This window comes from Acinonyx jubatus, chromosome A3 (assembly GCF_027475565.1).
Source record: "Acinonyx jubatus isolate Ajub_Pintada_27869175 chromosome A3, VMU_Ajub_asm_v1.0, whole genome shotgun sequence".
Lineage (NCBI taxonomy): Eukaryota > Metazoa > Chordata > Mammalia > Carnivora > Felidae > Acinonyx > Acinonyx jubatus.
Window position 1 is genome coordinate 73,278,695 of NC_069388.1, and position 22,198 is coordinate 73,300,892.

The 22,198-nt window shown below is 40.4% G+C and overlaps 1 protein-coding gene across 1 annotated transcript in view; it reads left to right on the forward strand.

Moving 5' to 3' along the window:
• LOC106976767 (uncharacterized) overlaps positions 1-21,862 on the forward strand; it is a 90,007-nt gene extending 68,145 nt beyond the window's left edge. The window contains exon 6 of the mRNA XM_053201384.1: positions 19,926-21,862. Within this exon, the coding sequence (XP_053057359.1) occupies positions 19,926-20,223 (298 nt within the window). The 3' untranslated portion in view covers positions 20,224-21,862. The remainder of the gene's footprint in view (positions 1-19,925) is intronic.
• Positions 21,863-22,198: the final 336 nt, after the last annotated feature.

Genomic DNA, 22,198 nt, shown 5'->3' on the forward strand with positions numbered 1-22,198 from the left:
CCCATCCTTTCTTTAGTACGATGTTCTTTAGTCTCCAAGTATTTGTTATCTTTATGAATTTTTTCTTGTGGTTGATTTTGAGTTTCATAGTGTTGTGGTCTAAAAATATGCACGGTATGATCTCGATCTTTTTGTACTTGTTGAGGGCTGATTTGTGTCCCAGTATATGGTCTATTCTGGAGAACGTTCCATGTGCACTGGAGAAGAATGTATATTCTGCTGCTTTAGGATGAAATGTTCTGAATATATCTGTTAAGTCCATCTTGTCTGTGTCACTCAAAGCCATTGTTTCCTTGTTGATTTTCTGTTTAGATGATCTGTCCATTTCTGTAAGTGGGGTGTTGAAGTCCCCTCCTATTACGGTATTATCAATGAGGTTTTTATGTTTGTGATTAATTGATCTATATATTTGGGTGCTCCGCATTTGGAGCATAAATTTTTACAATTGTTAGGTCTTCTTGGTGGATAGACCCTTTCATTATGATATAATGCCCTTCTTCATCTCTTGTTGCAGTCTTTATTTTAAATTCTATATTGTCTGATATAAGTATGGCTATTCTGGCTTTCTTTTGTTGACCATTAGCATGATAGATCGTTCTCCATCCCCTTACTTTCAATCTGAGGGTATCTTTAGGTCTAAAGTTGGTCTCTTGTAAACAGCATATAGATGGATCTTGTTTTCTTATTTATTCTGTTACACTATGTCTTTTGATTGGAGCATTGTCTATTGCCATTTAGAGTTAAGTGCTGAAAGATATGAGTTTATTGCCATTATGTTTCTTGTAGAGTTGGAGTTTCTGGTGGTGTTCTCTGGTCCTTTCTAATCTTTGTTTAGTCTTTGTTGCTTTTGGTCTTTTTTTTTTTTTTTTCGTCTTTTTTCCCCTCAGAGAGTCCCTCTTAAAAGTTCTCGCAGAGCTGGTTTAGTGGTCACAAACTCCTTTATTTTTGTTTGTCTAGGAAACTTTTAATCTCTCTTTCTATTTTGAATGACAGCCTTGCTGGATAAAGAATTCTTGGCTGCATATTTTTCTGATTCAACACATTGACTATATCCTGCCACTCCTTTCTGGCTGCAAAGTTTCTGTGGATAGGTCTGCTGTGAATCTGATCTGTCTTCCCTTGTAGGTTAAGGACTTTTTTTCCCTTGCTGCTTTCATGATTCTTTCCTTGCCTGACTATTTTGTGATTTGACTATGATATGCTTTGTTGATGGTTGGTTTTTGTTGAATCTTATGGGAGGCTTCTGTGCTTCCTGGATTTTGAAGTCCGTGCCTTTCCCCGGGTTAGGAAAGTTTTCCCCTATAATTTGCTCACATAACCCTTCTACCCCTTTCTCTCTCTCTTCCTCTTCTGGGACCCCTATGATTCTGATGTTGTTCCTTTTTAATGAGTCACTGACTTCTCTAATTCTTAAATCGTGTTCTTTTGCCTTAGTATCCCTCTTTTTTTTTTCTGTTTCATTATTCTCCATAAGTTTGTCCTGTATATCGCTGATTTGCTTCTCTGCCTCATCCATTCTTGCCACTGTGGCATACATTTGAGACTGCAGTTTAGTTATAGCATTTTTATTTCATCCTGACTAGACTTTACTTCTTTTATCTCTGCAGAAAGAGATTCTAATCTATTTTTGACCCCAGCTAGTATTTTTATTATCGTGATTCTAAATTCTGGTTCAGACATCTTGTTTGTGTCTGTGTTGATTAAGTCCCTGGATGTCTTCTTTCTTTTGGGGTAAATTCCTGCTGAGTTCTGTGGTTCAGGTTGTGCATGCAGATTGTTGTGTTAATCCTCAAATCAGTTTTCTAGGTGTGCAGGATGGTTTAGTGTTGATCTGGCTGTATTTCATGGACACGAGATGCAAAAAAAACTTCCATGCTGTTCTGCCATCTTGGCTCCTCTCCCCTATAATTTTTTTTTATTTTTAAGTTTATTTATTTATTTTGAGAGAGAGGGAGAGTGAGCATGAGTAGGGGAGAGGCAGTGAGAGAGGGAGTGAGGGAATCCCATAGCAGGCTCTCAGCTGTCAGCTCAGAGCCAACTTGGGGCTCAGTCTCATGAACCATGAGATCATGACCTGAATTGAAATCAAGAGTCAGATGCTTAGCCAACTGAGCCACCCAGGCACCCCTGGCCTATATAATTTCTAAACTCTTGCAGTAACTCTGTAATTCTGTAATTTCTGTAATTCTATAACTGTTCACAAACTTAGGGTGCAGATAAGGCACATCTTTTTATATTTTTAATGATTACCATAATACCTCTTATCTCTCATTATTTTCCAGCTTTATTGAGACATAATTGACATATAACATTGTGTAAGTTTAAGATATACAACTTGTTTATTTGATATACTTACTGTTCTCAAACAATTACCACTAGAGCATTAGCTAACACTGCCATCACCTCATATACTTTCTTTTCTTTTTATTTTTCAATTTTTTAAACGTTTTATTTATTTCTGAGAGACAGAGAGAGATAGAGCACAAGTGGGGGAGGGGCAGAGAGAGAGGGAGACATAGAATCCAAAGCAGGTTCCAGGCTCTGAGCTGTCAGCACAGAGCCTGATGTGGGGCTCAAACCCATGAACTGTGAGATCATGACCTCAGCTGAAGTTGGATGCTTAACAAACTGAGTGACCCAGGCACCCCTGCTATTTATTTTTTGTGATGAGAACATTTAATATCTACTCCCTTAGCAGCCTTCAAGTATATAACACTATATGGTTAACTGTAACCACCACACTGTACATTAGGTCCTTTATTGTCAAGAGTTTGGTATGTCTTCCTTGATACTTCCCCTCTTCCTGAAATACCCAATAACTAGGAAGGCTAGTTCCAATAGAACATTCTGCCATGAACGTAACCACATGTGGCTATTGAACATTTGAAATGTGGCTCATCGAAATTAAAAACTCAACTTTTAATTTTAATTAATTTGGATTCAAATTTGAACAGCTACAATGTTTCATCCAACCTCTGTACCCAAGTGGAATATCACTGGACTCAGTAACCACAGTAGCTGATGCTTCCCATCACCAACTAGGTTGCTTAGTGAAGTTCAGTGCTGCATTGCCTTCTTATGGTTGCTGGTCACTTGCTGTGAAGGGAGATACAAAAGAACCCTGTTTTCCTACTGCAGATCTTGGGGGGTATGATCCTACTCCCTCAGGCTAACCTTGGCTACACTGATCATGGTTGGACTCCAAGGCTGGTAGTATTCTTATTCATGTTTCTGTGCAAATCTACCACCCAGGACTCGAAGCAACCAAGTCAGCAACAGAGGTGATTCAGTTGTTTATCATCTCATGGACCCAGAATTACAGACCCTTCTTTGTCTAGGTATCCATCACTTAGAGGCAGATGGATTTCCCTTTTGAATCCTTAGAAGAACAAAAGACTTGTCTTTGGATTTCTCCAAACATAGACCTTTCAACAAGGATTCAGCTATCAGGAGTTTATTTAGGAGGTGATGAGGAAATATCAGGAAGGGGTCGAGAAGTAAAATAGGGAGGTGAAGAAAGCTGGTGAAGGATAACGTATCAGTTTCCCCAGGCACCTGAAGCTCAACCCTCCTCGGGAACTCTAGATGGTAGTGTAAAACATGGTTCAGAGTTATCTCAGCTCAACGAATAAAATGGTTTGTATCCATCCACTCCCCACTGGTCATTTGCTGAGGCCTTCTCCTGCAGGCATGACCTCCCAGCACTCTCAGCATGCTCTGAGGGTGGCAGAGTGTGTTCCCACTGCCAGAAGAAAGACTTTAGGCAGAGTTACGATAATTTGCAGTAAGAAGTCACTGGAATGTAGGGTCGCCTGAGTGGCTCAGTCAGTTAAGCATCTGACTTTGGCTCAGGTCATGATCTTGCAGTTCACGAGTTTGAGCCCCATGTAGGACTCTGTGCTGACAGCTCAGAGCCTGGATTCTGCTTTGGATTCTGTGTCTTCTTCTCTCCCTCTGCTCCTCCCCTGATCACTCTCTGTTTTTCTCTCAAAAATAGTAAATAAACATTTTTTTAAAAAGTCACTGGAGCATAGAGGTGAATAAGGGGTGACGGTACATGCTCCAGGGTCCTGGACAATGGAGTCCTCATACTTCCTTCTATAAAGACTGGCTGCCTTAACTGGTTCTGGGGTGCTCGCACCTCCTTTCTATGGATGGCACCCCCAGAAGTGTCTCACAAGAGAAACAGAATCTGCTTATAATTGTAAAATGGGGAATCATCTCTGATAAGCTACCCCATTTCAACTTGATTTGTCTGTTAGGTTATATACTGACCATTCAATAAGAGCATCAAATAAAACTTGTATGTGGTCTGAAAAGCACAATAAAAATTAAATTGAAACCACTATAGGTTCTAACAGTAACACCAGCTTTGTGTAAAGGAAAGGGGTTTAGAATTTGAAGATTCTTACAATTTCCAACTTTAAATGCACACATTTTCATAAATACTTGCCTTCTCCAGTTTCAGTAGAAATGAGCAGTATTTTGCTGGCAGAAGGTGAATGGGATATATGAGGTCCCATGTGCACAAAGTGAAAAAAACAATTTTTGAAAGATAAATCTGTTCTTAAATAAAGTCAGGTAGAATTTAGTGATATGAGAGTCACTCTGGAGGTGAGTCAGTGTTCCTTCATGGGAAAAGCTTTTAGCTTTGTTTAATATGGATCATTTTAGAAAGCTTATTGGTGACGATATCTCTTATCACTACTTCCCAAGACCTGGAATAAAAGGATTTTTGAGTTTACATTTAATTGCAAATTTAATTTAGTCTATATGCAAAGATTTATAATCTCTCCAGATAGGTGAGGTATCGATAATAGAGGGGCTGCTGGGCAGTCTGCCACTTCTCATTGAATATTCAGTGTGTGATATGCAGATTTATCTTATAAATATCACTGCTTATAGCCTTGTAAATTCAGAGATACATCATCTATAGTTCAGCTTTGAATGTAGAGCAAATGAAGGAAGAATGGATTTTTTAAATGAAAAGATCAAAAGGATAATTAATATTTCATAATCCTAATTACATTTTCCACTGCACATTGAGTTTTGATGCTACTTGGGGTGTAAGGTGTGATTATTGCTTTCACAGACAAATCAGATAATCTGGTCACAAACCCAAATGTAAAAAAGGTAATGTGAACATCTTGTTTGTCTTGAGAAATTAGTCATTAAGTTCCTCAATTAGCTCTGTGCTTATTCTGGGGAAATTGCATTACACAAGTGAAGAAGATTGTAAACTTTTAGAATAAGAAGCAAGTCATTAAGCGTGTTAGGTTGGAGCCCGTTGGTGACAAATGTATGAAGTGGTAGGTTGTGGGGGGGAAGAGGAACCCTGACCCGAGGAGCATGGAATAAATCCTGTGCATTTACAGGCAAGATAGGATTTAACAGATCACCTGGTACAGTAGATTGGTCAGTGCTTCTGTGCTAGTGAACACCTGATCCTTGAGGCCAGCCAGAATTACCTCTGCAAATTTACCCACTGATCCAGTAGAGGTGAGCTACATACACCAACCAGGGCTAGAGGGAATTTCCCAGGACTATATGCTTTTGATCATGATGCACTTTCCCTTTGGCCTCATTGTTCTATCCTGAAGCATTGGCTTTAAGACTATAAGACTTTAATTCCTACTTCTGAGCAACTCTTAGATTTAGCTCACTTAACCCACTTTCTGAAATCTCAACTCTTTCTCTACTTTACCCTTCCTTGCTCCAGTGACTCTCTGCATCAGCCGAAAAGTCCCTGCTTCATTCTCTATTCTGGTGACTTAGCTAATCTCCAGCTGGGTTACCTCCCGACATTTTGGGGGTTGAGGTAGGATTTGGGGGAGAAAGGGAAGGAGAGATGCAGATCACAAACTCTTGGAAGGTGACTAGAACTTCACATTCTGCACCTGCTGCAGAGTGTGCTAGGATCAGAGATGGCAAGACAAGATGGGGACCAATGTGGGAATCTTGGAGACTTAGACAGGAGTAAGAGACCCAGTTCTAATTTACAGGCAGAGATTGAATTTTATGTAAATTAGAATATGCTAGGTCGCACTGTAATAGCACACAGCCCGGAATAAGTGTTTTGACATCTAGAAGTTTACTTATACAACCTATCTAGTGTGGTGAGGTGTAATGATCTGCTTCACACAGTCACTCAGGAACCCAGGCTCACCAGGGCTCTGCTATTTTAGTATCTGCAACATCTGAGTGGTGTAGACTTTGTACTCCACAACAGGAGAAATAAGACCAGAGACTCTGGCATAGCCTTTATCTGCCTCAGTGTGAAAGTGATATTTGTCACTTTTGGTCACATTTTACTTGCTAGAACTAGTCAGAGTGCCCTGCAATTTTAGGGGCATCAGGAAACATAGAAGAGTAATAGCATAGAAGAGTAATAGTAATGGTCTGGGAGGAAATACCAGGAACTCAGCTAGCTGAGTTCTCAACCTGACCGCGAGGATGGCCCAGGTCAGTACTGACACGCAGGATCTGAAAGTAACTTTCTTCTCTTTTTTTTTTTTTTAAGTTTTATTTTGTTTATTTTTTTAAATGTTAATTTATTTTTGAAAGAGAGAGAGATAGAGACAAAGGGAGGGAAAAACAGATAGAGAGGGAGACAGAGGATCTGAAGTGGGAACTGCACTGACAGCAGAGAGTCTGATGAGGGAGGGGCTCCAACTCACAAACCACAAGATCATGACCTGGGCTAATGTCGGATGTCAGACGTTTAACCGACTGAGCCACCCAGGCACCCCTGAAAGTAACTTTCAAATGTCGTTTTTGCACATTACTATGAAGGCAGTGTAATAAGTAATTCCTGAATGTATAGAGAATGCATGTGCCTGTAAAAGCCACATGCATTCTTGTGTGATGTTTTAAACCAGTCAAACATCATCTCAGGAGGACATGTGCCATCTTCTGGGAATCACTTGGTTGAGACAGTCACTTCTTCTCAGTTGTATGCTTCACATATAAAATGGTGCTAAGTTTTGATGAATTCTTGCTACCATTTATACATTAAGTACTTTGTGTGCATGGTTTAGAGTACTTTATGTAATCTCTGTAAGCATAGAAGATGATTAGCAATCCCCCTTTACAGGCAAGACTACTGACTTTCAGAGAGGTTAAAGTTGAAGAGCTAGTATGTGGCAGAGTTGGAATTCAAATCGAGGTCTCATCTCACTCCAGTGTTTCATATCTAACTGCTAAAATTGAATAGAATATAATGTGTCTGGCATTAACTATGAGCTCAAGAATGTTAATTTTTTTTCCTTTTCTCTTTCCTTTCCTCCTCATCCTGGGACTCTAGACAAATAACTCTTTACTTGTTAGGAATTTCTCTTTTGAGAACAGCCAGAAATGTACTGACACTGATTTCTCGAGCTGAGCAAGTGATGGGAGGGAGAGCTGGTGGTAGAGATGATTGGGCACATGCTCTTGCTTCTGTTCCTCCCCCCACTTGGGGGCTGGGAGAGATAGGTGGAGGAGGGGGCCAGAAAGAGTCCTTTGCCTCTTTACTTCCTCAAAACTAAAAGTAAAAGCAGCAGTCCTCGCCCCTTCCTTCTCCCATTTTGTAGTATTTCTGTCCTTTAGTGCTGTTTTAGTTGTTTGTTTGCAGCTGGAGAAAGTGATTCACTTGGTAATAGAAACATTTCTCCTCTTTAAGCAGAGGAAGCTCTACCAATTGCCGCTATTCTCAGCAATGAAGTCATTTTGACATTCTTAAAAATATGTAGCTCCATCAGCCAGGGTCTGGCATGTATCCTAAGAGCTACGTTCCTTGGGCAGTGGGGTTCGAGGGTTGGAGGTGGGAGGATGTGGTTCTGTCTCTTGAAAACAAGACTCTCTCTGTGTGTTTTTAAAGTTAGAGGCAAACAGGAGATGCCTCTTTATGGAACCCAGCATGGAGCCTGGGGATATGTCTTTTCCTTTATCTCATTCTATAAATAAACTGGATGACTTCCAGGCAAAAAGTAATGTGGGACACAACTCTTAGTGTCTCCTATAGTGAATTACTCTGAAAATTCCGGATGCTGCTTGGTATGAGTTTCAGAGCCTCACAGAGTATTTTGAGTCTTCAAGCTTGATACTTTGTCTTCTTCATCTAGTTTTCACTTAAAAAAAATCAAAAGACTCAGAGAATGATTTAGAATCTTTCTGTAATCAAATGCTGACCAATAATCCACATCAGCAAAATGTACTGCTGATTTGCTTATTGCTTATGGTGTGATGGGTGATAGGCTATTTTCTTGGTAATTCAGAGGATAGTGATGATTCACTATCACTAGTCCAACAAGACCAAATTCTTAAAGTTTACATTCTGCTCCGACTTAATAACAGTAACATTCTATTACTGACTTAATAACTGAGGTGTAACCCTAAGAAGTGCCTACCTACTGGTGGGAAACCAACCAATTTGTTAGTTTTTAGAATTTGGGCCTCAAAGATGGTTTTGGAGGGGCGCCTGGGTGGCTCAGTCTGTTAAGCGTCCGACTTCGGCTCAGGTCACGATTTCATGGTCTGTGAGTTCGAGCCCCGCGTTGGGCTCTGGGCTGATGGCTCAGAGCCTGGAGCCTGCTTCCGATTCTGTGTCTCCCTCTCTCCCTGCCCCTCCCCATTCATGCTCTGTCTCTCTCTGTCTCAAAAATAAATAAAAACGTTAAAAAAATTTTTTAAAAAGGATGGTTTTGGAGCCTCACATCTTTTCTGTTCCTGCAAACTGCTCTTGAGGGTGAGGACACCTTAAATTTTTTTTGAGTTTATTTATTTTGAGAGAGACACAGACAGTGTGAGTTGGGGAGGGGTAGAGAGGGAGGGAGAGAGAGAGAATCCCAAGCAGCCTCTGCACTGTCAGGACACAGCCCGGTGCGGGACTCGAACTCACAAAAATGTGAGATCATGACCTGAGCCGAAACTGAGAGTCGGACACTCAACTTACTGAGCCATCCAGGCACCCTGAGGGTGAGGACACAGTAAATCAGGATGGCCAGACTTTGACCATGGTGCACTGAGCCTTCAAAGAGAGGATATATTATGTCTCCCAGGCAGCTTAAAGGTTTAGAAAATCATTCTCCTCCACCTGCTTTGTATATGATGGGGTGAGGCAGTATCGAGAATATGACTTTATTGGGGGAATAGGCAACTATCCTGAGTAGCTAATCTGATAAATCTACAGAAGACCACAGGGGAACTTGTTATGAGAAAATAGAGGAAGAATAAATGAACTCTGCAGAAATTGGTTTTCTATCAAATTTCCTTTTAGCCTTATAGGAAAATCTTCCCCTCTTTCTTCTGAATCTTTATGCTCCTATTATCAAAACCATATAGTTGGCAGTGGTACTTGTTACATTCTGTTCCTATTGTGAGTGGGATTTTCATGTGTAAGAATCTCCTATCTCAACTGGATGGGACATTCCTCAAGGCAAGGGACTCAGCTTTCTAATCCTTTGTGTCCTTGCATCTTCCAGCTTTGAACTTCATACATAATGATGCCTAATGCACTAATCATTATTATGAATTATACATTGTTATTATGGATTATGATTATGATCATTGTTATGACTCATTATTTGTACTTGATGAAAATTCAGTCGAAGTTAAAAGTACACAAGATACTTTCTTTCCCATGGATTTGTTTAGAGTCAAGACAAGTTTATCTTGACTTGGGACCCAAAGCTCCTGTGTAGGGAACTTTCTTTATAGAAGGCTTATATTTAGAATGCAGTTTATTTAACTCAGTGAGAATTTACTCAGCTTCTGCCACGTGAAGGTTTATAGACTATAGAAAAGAAATAAGATAGTATCCAAGCACTCAATGAGTTTATAGTCTAATACATGAATGGCAAACAGATAATATATATATCTATTGATGGTGGCTGCTTGGATTGTTGACAAGGATTATAAAGTTTGGTCTAGGTTCAGTAGGACTGAATGCTGTAATCAAGTAGTAATCCACCATTTATTTAGGAATGGAGAATGGTAGCACAATGACATATATTTGCAATCACCAATTTGCAAAATGGATTCAAAGTCTAGATAGTAGAAGAAGCTTATATATTTAGTAGAATCCAATCAGTTAATACCTTAATCAGATCTGTTTGTATACACAGCACCAATAAAATATATAAATTACGTGAAATAATTATTTATTAGTATGCTTCGGTCACCATAACAAAATGCCATAAACTAGATGGCTTAACCAACAGACATTTATTTTCTTATAGTTCTGGAGGTTAGAAGTCCAAGATCAAAGTTCCAGCCAGTTCAATTCTTACAGGGCTCTTTTTCTGGTTTATAGACAGCTGCCTTTTGTATGAATATGACTTCTTTTTTTGTGTTATGGAGGAGAAAGAGTGATAAGGCCCTATGGGATCAGGGTCTCAGCCTTATAACCTCATTTAACCTTAATTAATTCCTCAGTGGCCCCATTGCCAAATATAGGAATCCCCAGCTGTCCAAAAGTAGAGTGTTCCTATCCTGAAATGGCATAAATCCAAGACTATTGCCCGCTGTTGGAAAGTTCTTGTTACATCACTTCACTTTTACAAAAGATCTACATTATTGCCTGTCTTCACTAAGTGAAAAAAATCTGATGAGGGTTTTCACTGTTACTAAAAAAGCAGTTACTGTAGTATTGTAGGTCTTTCATAAAAGAAAAGTGGTATAACAACTTTCAAATAGTGGGGTATACTCGTATTGCTGCATTGGGGGTTAGGGCTTCAACATATGAATTTGGGAGAACACATTCAGTTCATAACAGTATGTCGTATAAGAGATTTAGGTCTCAGATTTCGAGAAGTGGATATCATAGGAGCTACAGATCTACACATGGTTACTATTTTTAAAAAAGCATGACTTAAAAATTGATTTCTTAATGTTTTTCACATTAGTTGCATTTATGAGTTTTAAGCATATCTGACCTTATAGGCTGTTCATTGTAACTCAAGCAATCTATATAACACAACTTAGTAGTCCAAAGGAACAGGTGGTCGAAGGATTTGCAAATGCAAATTAACAAAAACTCATGTACTTTTCTAAACCTTAGTGACACCTTAAAATAATAACCAGACATTACAAACTATTATCCTCCAAATGATGTTAACTGCAAACTTTTTGCCTTGGAATATGACACCTTTCCTCTACCAACATGCTTTGCTTTTGTATTGATGTGTGCTTAGTAGACTGAAAAGATCACATTTTTTTGTATTGCTATATCCATAAAGTAGAATTAAAAAATATGATTTCTTAAGGTAACATCTACTCTCAGTAAAATTTAAATCTGGATCCAGGCTAGTTTTTGTTTTGTGGGTGAAGTTTTTTTTTCCCTCAAGAAGATTCAGTTATTGACGTGACAAATTACTGGAACTAGCTATTATCTCAAGAAAAATAGAGAATATATTGGTGTTGGATTTTGACCTCATCCAGCTCTTGTTTATCCCTCTATCTCTTCAAGGTTTTATATTTCAGAGTAAAAAAAATGTTTAAATGACATTTATTCTTGATTAGTAAAGTAAAAGCCAAACTGGGTTTTAATATAACTCTTAGCTTCATATGGGTCATAATGCCTTGTCATTTTTTTTGTCCTGACATGACTGAACTGTACAACAATCACACTGATGATAAGATTGATTCCCTTGATTTTAATCACAAACAGAACCTTCATAAAATGTTTAATGAATTCTTGGTTCCAATTTAGAAAATTGACAAGAATATTGTGTTTATCCACAGTCCTATCTCAAAATGGTTTTCTCTTTAATTATTAACGTGGGAATAATGCAGTAGCTCAGGGTGACACAGTGAAGTATGACTGAGTAATGATTGAAGTGCACACATGAAAAAGACCTGCCAATTCTGTAAATAGGAAAGCATACAATTTAAAAAATTCAGTGTGGAAAAATCCTTTCATGCCTTTGAGATATAGTATAACAGGTGGAATTATAATCTGATATACTCATTGATGTTTGTTATTATAGTATTTTCCAATTAAAATACATACCCACTATAGATAAGAACAAAAAAATATAAAAACCATATATAATTTCACCACTCAATGTTCATTCAATTAATATATTAATAAAGAGATACCTGCCATGAACATTTTATGTACATCTTTCCTATTTTCAAAATTGGAATTTTATGGCATATTTTAGAAGGCTGTATTTGCTTAATAATCTATTACAAAAATTTTCTTATTATTACATTTTTTAAATGTTTATTTTGAGAGAGAAAGGGAGCATGAGTGAGGGAGGGGCAGAGAGAAAGAGAAAGGGAGAGAGAGAATCCCAACCAGGTTCCATGCTTTCAGCACAGAGCCCAATGAAGGGCTCGATCTTATGAACCATGAGATCATGACCTGAGCAGAAATCAAGAGTCAGTTGCTTAACCAGCTGAGCCACCCATGTTCCCCCTTATTGTTACATTTTAACTATATACAACTCTATCGAATAGGTAATATAATAATTTATTACCCAGTCCCCTACTGCTGAGCGTGTATGTTATTTGCAATTTTCTGTTATTTTAAGTAATATTGCCTCAAACATCAGCTCATAGAATTTGTACGTAAGTTACTTTTCTTATGATAAATTCCTGAAAGTGGAAGTTGTGGGTTAAAGGCTATAAATATATTTTTGGATCTCAATAACAATTGCTTTTCAGAAAGATGTACCATTTTACATTCCTATCAGTAACTTTAAAGTGCCCCTATCTCCACACCTTTGCTAACACAGAGGGTTACAATTTTTTCTGTTTGTTCATTTGTTAGACAAGGCATGCTATATTATTGTCTTCTACTTATAGACTTAACTCGGGGCTGAGATCAGAAAATAGATTATGGAAGGATAGAAGGAAGCCTTGTCCATTTGTCTTATGGCTCTAAAGATGAATTTTAGATTGGTGCCTTTTCATTAGTCTATTCAACAAATGTTTTCTCTGTGTGCCCCTTCAAGAAAGGAAAATGAGATATAAAATTTGTATTTGACAACCTAGTAATATTCCTCACTTGATGGCACATTAGCACCATGGTCCATCCTAGGATGCTCTCTTGTTTTCTCATTTCCCCTCCTTTCATCTGGATCCCCACTCTTTTCCCCTGCTCTTCCATAAGCAACTATTCTAGTATGTTTAACATACATATTGTATATGCATGTTCCTTGAAGGATATATAGTGTTTTGTGGTTTTGAGAATATGTGTTTTTAACTTACATAAATTGCATTCCTAACTGTTGTGTTATCTTACATTCTCCACTCCTAAACATTACACTAAAAACAAACTCTATCCTTGTGTTGCAATCATGTTTATATTTTTGCCTGTAATTGCAGCAAAAGATTCCATAGTGTCTACCTGAGGTCCAGAATAGAAGGAACTTGTGCTCACTTCCAGAGAAGAATATCAAATGCACATTTATGTGTTGTTATTTCTTGAACAAAGGACATCATGATCACTTATGTGGCTACATACATCTACAATCCATCTGTAAGTTTCTGAAAGGGCTGCAAGAACTCTTAGAATGCTTACATTGATAGCACCCCCTTAGAATATCAGCATTCCTGGGAAGAGTAAGATTGTTCTGTCCATCCTGCACACACACCCAATGGGGCATGTGCAGCATCCATTGACTTTAGGTGGGGGAAGATGGAGTCATATTGGGGTTTGCCTCTCCAACCCTCCATGGGGCACTGCAGCTAGGAACACAAGGCTAACCTCACGTCTTGTATCCTCAGCATCATTCACAATGACTGGCACATAGGAGGCACTTAAAAAATATTTGTTGAATGAATGAATGAAACGGATCAATCTAGGATGAATCTTAGGCCAATAAGATAAGGAGACAAAAGTCCTTACTGCTCAAGCAATGCAGGATTTCCAAGGAAAGAGCTCATAGTTCATGACATAGAATTTATCCATGTCTTGTTCTCCTTTCCTTCGTCAGCATGTAGAGTACTACACCTCCTAGCCCTCTTGTAATGAGGTAAAACTGTTGGAGTAACTGAAACTGATGAACTATGCAGGAAACTGGTATGTGCTATTCCTACTTCCAGGCACATTAGAGCCAGTGTGTCACTTCCAAGTTCTCTCCTCCCTTCCCTGGTCTAGGAGGTCACATGTTCCAGATAGTGCAGCTACAAGGTGGCAAAACATTAAACAGCCTTGGACCCCAGGGGTAGTGTGGGGAGAGACCGCCCGCCTCCCTGTCTTTGCCAATCCACATGGTGAGGGGGTTCGGAAGTGTTGGAGAGAGGGTGTTACATTTTAAGCAGTGTGACCAGGAGGCCCTTATGGTGATGTTGAAGTTGAGACTTGAAAGCCTGAAGAGCGAGGGAGTGAGACACCCAGGACAGATGAGCAGAGGGAGCAGCGAATGCAAAGGCCCGAAGGTGGGACTGAGTTTGGTGCTTTAAAAGAAGTGGGACAGAGTCAGTGAGGCTGGAGCAGAGTGAACAAAGGGGAAAGTAACAGAGACAAGGCAAGACTGGCAACCAGAGGCTGGGAGAACAGATTCTAAGGCCCAGATAGGTCATTTTAATGACTCTGGCTTTCATTTTGAGTGACTTGGGGGCATTAGAGCTCTGCATATTGGAGTGATATGATGTGATTTATATCTAGGCTGTGTTAAGAATAGACCAAGAGGGGCAAAGGGAAGAGGCAGGCTGTGCAGTTAGGAGGCTATGGCAATAATCTAGGCAAGGGGCATTGGTGGCTTGGGTTAGGGTGATAACAGGAGTGATGTGAAGCAGCCACATTCTGGGTTTATTTTGAAGGCAGAGCCATTAGAATTACAGATGATTAGAGGAGGGGTGTGGGAGAAAAAGTCAAGGATGAATCTTTTGGCTTGTGTAGCTGGGAGAATGGAGCTGCCATTTGCTAAGATAGGGAGTCTGTGGGGAGAGTGAGGCTGGGAGTCTGTCAGGAGTTCAGGTCCAGACAGGTGAGGTTGGTGGTAGCCATTGGACACACAAGTGTGCATGAAGGGAGGCATGCCAGCCTAAGTGGCAAGGCAGCTAGGCTGGTGAGGAGGACAGGGATGGTGACACTCTTTACCTAGGAGACTGAGGTCCAAGCTCTCCAAGTGGAGACCTGAATCCTAAGGGTACTCAGGAGCCCCGTCCATGATTTCTGTTGGGCAGGCTGGCCTGGAACCAAGTTTCCCAACCACGGCGATTAAGCTGAGCTTCTATAAGACTAGCTGTTGATGTAGCAGCACATACATCTCCATATGACAGTGATCCACTTGGCAGTCAGAAGGCCAGAATTTTATACTCTGAGCCTAGAAAATCACCTGAAAGCACCATTCTCAAAGCTTCTGCCTCCTTGGGTCTGCGTTCATTTCCAGGTTTTCAGATCTCGGGGGTGGACACTGACAATATATTTGCAGGTAAAGCAATTTCTGCTTATTCTTCCAGCATAAAAAATTGCATTTCCACATCAGAGTCATGTTCTAAACCTGTTACCATAGCAAGAACTGTATTTCCCAGCTTTCCCTGGTGGCGTTGTTTATATTTCTTAGCCAACAACATCTAAACCTTTTTTTTTACTCACTTGGAACTGCCATGTATTCCAACCCTTTGCTTCATGAAACATTTATATATTGTACGTGTGAGCCTTAAATGGGGAATTTTACATGCCACCCCCTGCTTTTTGGAGACACGATAAAGGTAGGTTTTGTGTGTTTTCCGAAGCTGGTCCTATATCATGGTTCTCCACGCACTGAGCATTCCACTCCTAATTGTTGCACATGCATTGAAACTTGACAGCAGCCTGTCCAAGGCTGGTAAACAATGATTCACTCCATATGCTACAGTTCTGTACAAGTGCCATTTCTGGGACTCAGTACTCATCGAATGCTTTGTCAGTTGTTATTTCTGTTTATCTCCTTGTTCATTTACATGGTTCCTTACTTTGTGGGCTTATTTTGTGTTTTCTTAGTCCTCTTCCTGCTGTTTTAGATTTCCTCTGTTCTCTCATTCCTTGCTGAGGGAAAGCTGAAAGTGTTGCCCAGACACGCCAGTCTTGGGGGACGCTGTGCTTCTCTCAATGAAAGGAAGGGTTCAATGTTGTATCCTTGACCTATGGAAGTCATGTAACTCAGAGGCTTGTGTGGGTGATCCCAGGTAAAAAAGAGAGGCTGTGTTCAAACAAACTGTAACATAAAATACCCTTAGTGGGTTTATTATATGGAGCCCAAAACATGATCAGTCCAGAAACTCTGTTGGGATTGAAGGAACCACAAAGGCGGGACTACAATGTCCCTGATTCTGGAGAAGAGGTCATTTCTTACAGCAGTCCTTAACATGGAGGGCAGGGTCACCGTGTGTTTGTTAATGTAGATTGTATTCTACACCAGTGTGCCCAGGTGATGGGCAGATGGGGATTAGAATGCAGCCTGTGGTCCACTATGCACCCTACTTGTGATGGTTAATGTTATATGTCAATTTGACTGGGTCATTGTGTCCCAATATTTGGCCACACATTGTTCTCGGTGTGTCTGTGAGGGTGTTTATTGATGAAATTAATATTTGAAACCGTAGACTGAGTAGAGCAGATTGCACTCCTTCATGTGGGTGACCCTCATCCAGTCCACTGAAGGCCTGACTAGAATAAAAAGTGGAGTAAGGGAGACTTTGCTCTCTGCCTGACTGGGACAGGTCTTGAGCCGGGACATTGGTCTTCTGCTTTTGGACTTGGATTCAGACTGAATCCTACACTGTCAGCTTTCCCGAGTCTCCATTTTGCTGACTGTAGATCTTGGGACCTCTCAGCCTCCATAACTGTATGGCTAATTCCTTATGTTACATACAAGATGAGATACACTACTTAAAATACCACTCAAGAAAGGGGTGCCTTTTGCTAATTCACATGCAGTTTTCCAGTGGCTCTGGTAATGGGCGTGGGGTTGGGTAAGGAGAGGTGGGAAGGGGGCTGAAAGGCATAATTTGAAAAATGCCCCATCCATTTCCATGTAGCTTAGAGTTGACTGTGCTGTAAAGCTCCTGGTCTCAGCATGAATTTTAGAATACGGGTGATTCTTCCTGAGGAATAGAAGCAATTAAGGGCTTTAGTTTCTCTGCTACATTAGTGGTGAACCCTGAGGATGCCTTTGCTTGCTGGAGGGAGATTTAGCAAAACAGAGATGAGTAGTATCCACAGAAATTACTCAAACTTTGCATTTTGGTTATGCAATTTACACTTTTCAAAACAAGCTCCTCTCATTGTTTTAATACAAAAAAGGATGACTGATGCTTGTTATCATTCTCATTTTAAAGGTGTGCAAACAGAGCTGCAGAACGGACAGCTGGATGTCCCTGTGGCTAGGTGGTGGCTAGAGGTGAGGTTTGTCCTCTAGCTGAGCAGCTGTCCAGGCTCCTGCACTCTTTCTAGCCTTCCATGCGGGTCTGATGGAACTCTCAGAACATTAGTGAATTCTTTCTAAGCATTTCACTAAAAAAAAAAAAAAAAAAAAAATAGAACGGTATAATCGGGAACATACTTTCCTTAAAGAACAAATACTAGAGATCCCTCCTGGTATAGATTTCTTTATTTTTTTTAATTTCATGAGAAAATGGCCATATTTATTTGGGCTGAATTATATATTTTAATCTAATTTTCTACTTTCATTGTCCAAAGTCTCTTCTAATTGCTGTACAGTCAAGAACCCACACATATACAAATGCACACACACTCACATCACACACATGTATCTCGGGTTTTGTTCAGTAATTTTCTAAAAAAGCTCTCAAACTGCACGTTCTCAGGACACTGTGGTATTACACAGATAAAGGCAGTAGAGGCTAAATGTGAGGTCATGTTTGTAGTACCTGACATATTGCCCTCAAAATAAGAATTATTGCTGGTGATTATCTGTGGGGCAAGAGGTGGGGAGAGGGGAAAGAGTACCAGTGATATTATGATACACTTGAGAGTTTCTTCTGCCCTAGGGAGAAGATGAAAGTCAATGAACTAGAGAACCAATGTTTTGTTTTTGTTTTGTTTTTCAGCTGCTACCCAAATTGGTTTCATGATTTCTCATACTTTTATGTAACCTTGCCTCTGGGGCATTTAATACACATTAAAGCAACACAGTCAGCCACAACCTCAACTCTGGACAGACTAGCTCATGGGAATAGACATTATGTTTATAAGAATGAATAACAGATTCCTAAACCATTTTCTAAAATTTTTGATCTTCATATTCACACATCATCCTAGGAGGGTTGGCTCAGGTTCTAGGCCAAGAGTATTAAAGAGAAAATGGCAGAGGCAGATCTCAGTCAACCTGTCAGACTTACCTTTACCTAATGCTACTGCCTACCAAAAACCAAATTCTAGTTCCCAAGGCTGCACTCTGTGAGGAAAAAAAGGAGTTTAGTGAACACTCCTTGACACCAGTTAGCTCATACCCTCCTCAAGGAAACAAGACTTTCAGGAATGCAAGAGTGATAAGCCCCATTTCCCTGGCTCACACTCTACTTAGACATGATTGAATATGGCCACAATGGAATTTCCTCTAAGCTAGTAATTCCTAAATTCTAGTCCACCAAACTCCTATTTGCCATTGGTGTAAGCCAATGCTCCTTAAAATTTGATGTTCTTATCAGTTGCCCAGAGATCATCAACAGGCAGATTCCCATTCAGTAGTTCTGAAGTGGGGATGGGGCTTCTCCGTGTCCAGCAAGGTCTTCCATGAGGCTGCTGCTGTTGGTCCACAGAACACATTATGAATAGTGAAGGCCCAGAGTGAAGTTCATTCATCAGGTGCTCATTCCTTCTCTGCTCTTCCTGCTGATGCCACCACCACCATGCAGCTGGAATGCCCTACTGCTGCCCATCTGTTGCTGAAAGAGTGTTTAAGACTGTTTTTCCATCATGCAAGCCTGCTTAGAGTTCATCTGGTCAAACTTAGGCGTTCTTGCTTCCAGTTCTTTTACAAGCCCCCAAAGGATGTATGTCACTTTCAGTTTCCAAGGAACTTGGAATGAGCTTTCCAGAACACACACTTCCTCCACTTCCCTGAATATTCTCCCCAAACTGTGTCAAACACAGTGTATAGAAGGTAACATTAGCCTTATAATCGAATTCATGGCTTCTCATGGACAGACAAGTGGTTTCGATGCAAATAGGAATATAGGATGCTCTCAAGCATCTCAGAGACCCTGAGATGAGTGTGTGAATGAGCTTGTTGCCAAGACTCTCACTGCAAAGAGATCAAATAGAAATGGTGTGAGGGAGGCAGGCACAGGGGTCTGTTCCACATGCTGTTGTACTGACTGATCGCATCAGAATCAGCCGAGAAGCAACCTTCAAACGCACATTTCCAAGGCCTCGTCCCTGGTGAAATGAATTAGCATTCCTGGGGGAAACTGTACTGTTACAAAGCACAGAGCAGTTAGTGGCTTGCTGTGCTGATGAACAAATATTAAACATCTGCCCATTATCCAGTCACAGAGTTGCTGAGTATCTTTCGGGTCAGGTGCAACACACACAGTTCCTTCCTTCATTCCTCTCCCAGCTCAAAGTAGAAAGTAAACAAACTAGAAATAACTGCAAAGGATGAAAGTATTATGAGAGTGGTGAACTCATGATGAAGGAGTAGGTCCTTTATTTATTTATTTATTTATTTATTTATTTATTTTATTTTTTTTAGGAGTAGGTCCTTTAGATGACCTGATTAGTGATGGTGTCTCTGGGGCAGTGACATTAGGCTGTGACTTGGAGGGATAGGAATTACCCATCATCATAGTGGTGCTCCAGCAGAGAGCATTATATGTGAACATTCCCCTGGGAAAGAGCCTGCTTTATGAACATCTGTAGATGCTCCCAGACAAACCAAAGAAACAATTACAACTCCCTTCCTTGCAAATTATTCTGCAATTAGGGCTTTTTTCTTTTCTTTTCTTTTCTTTTCTTTTCTTTTCTTTTCTTTTCTTTTTTTTTTTAGGTGGCAAAGGCATAAAGACTCCATTTCTGTCAACTTCGGAGCCTGTTCTCATTCTTTGCTTGCTCTACCACTAATGCCAATAACTTGGGTCTCATCAAACATGCCAATGAAGACCTCTACACCACTCCGTGAAGGCTGCATGGAAGGTTGGGGGCCTGAGAGCCCTCTGCAGTGTCCTCAAACCCCTCCTGTCTCTTCTGGTGAAGGTGATCACCAGGATGATGCTCCACATTGCCTGTGTGGGTCTGGCCTGAGCCCCATCTGTAAAACAGGATACAAATGTCTGTCCCAGCATTGATTCCTTAAGGTGCTGTGCCTCATCCATGATAGTTCCTGTTTAATCACAGTGTGATTATGGCATCTTGGAAAGTTCCATTCTGAAAGGCAATGAGCGTACCTCAATTTTAAGCCTGTCATTTATCATTTTTTTCTTCTTTCTTTCTTTCTTTCTTTCTTATCTAATCTATTGTCAAATTGGCTAACACACAGTGTGTCCAGTGTGCTCTTGGTTTTGGGGGTAGATTCCCGTGGTTCATTGCTTACGTGTAACACCCAGTGCTCATCCCAACAAGTGCCCTCCTCAATGCCCATCACCCACGCTCCTCTATCATTTGTCATTTTTAATTAATGGGGGCATTATAAGCCAATATCTCAGGTGTTATGCATGCTGCCAGGGACTGGCTATTTGAGAAACTGCCAAAGAGGGACTTCCTAATCAAACTTGCACACCCTCAGGGCAGCTGATTTCGGTGTTAGGAGGAAAGCTATCTTATTGAGCAAATGTGTGAAGGGGCAACTTCACTTGTGAGACTCTTAACTATGTCTATTTTAGGTAGCTTAGGAAAGGGGCTGGAAATTCCCAGGTCACATGGGGCTGGGTCTGCATGGGGACAGGCAAGCATAGGCAGTTCCATGGGAATTGGCCTCAAAGGTCAGACCTGTCAGGCAGTTCTGATTTTGGCACTTTCTTCCTTTTCTCTACTCCAGGGTCACAGCTTCTCAAAGACGCTTCAACTGATTAAGGCAGGCAGGCGTTCCAATAGACATCTGGGATGTTTGTGATCTGTCGCTTTCCCCAATAAAGACCTCTTCAGGAGGTGGCCTCTCTTTCAAGCTTTTCTTGAATGCGCACCTGAATCTGGGCATTTCTGAGGCTGAGCTTCAGCCACTTTACTGTGCTCCTGCAACACTTTACTTGCTCAGAGTGGTGGAGGGTTCATCAATGAATAAGACAGGTCCCTGCCCTCCAAACAAAAAAAAAATCAATAGGTATCCAACCAGCAATAAAAGAAGAAAGACTGCGATAACTACAATAATACAGATCAAAAGGAAGTGCTTTTTTATTAAATGGGCTGTATTAGTTTCCCATTGAGGCTGCAAATTTAGTGGCTTAAAACAACAGAAATTTATTCTCTCACAAGAGGCCAGAAATCTGAAATGAGTCTTTCAGGGCTAAGATCAAGGTATCAGAAGGGCTGTGTTTCTTCTGGAGGCTCTGGGGAGGATCAGGCAGTCCTTGACTCACCACTCGAATCTTTGCCTCTGTGGTTACATTACATGCCTCTTCCGTTTGTGAAATCTCCCTGCCTCCCTCCTGCAAGCATACATGTAATTGCATTTATCCACTAGGATAAAGCTAAGATGGTTGCTCTATATCAAGAACCTTAATATAATCACACCTGCAAAGTCCCTTATTGCCATTAAAGGTAATATTCAGATTCTGAGGATTAGCACATGGATATCTGAGGTGGGGTCATTCATTATTCAGCCCACCATGAGTCCCACTCTTATTTATTCTTTCATTCCCACCCCCAACCAAATGGTCTACAGCTGTGATGTCCAATGCGGTAGCCACTTATTGCTGGTCACAATATTGGTAGTCACGTGTGGCTACTGAGCGCTTGAAACATGGCTTGTTTGGATTGAAATATGCTTTACATGTAAAATACCCACTAGATTATCAAGTCTTACGACAAAAAATGCAAGGTATTTCACTAACAATTTTAATGTTAATTACATGTTGAATAACATTTTGAATATATTAGATTAAGTGAAATATATTAAAATTAGTATCACCTGTTTCTTTTTGCTTTGTGCAACTACTAGAAAATTTAAAATTATATCTGTGGCATGCATTTGTGGTTTGTGATATATTTTTCTTGGACAGCGCTCTACACCATCTACAAGAGTAATTCTCAAACGGCTGCCTAGCAGCACCACGTGGGGAGTTTTACAAAACCCCAATAGGCAGGCTGCACCCCAGACTTATTAAA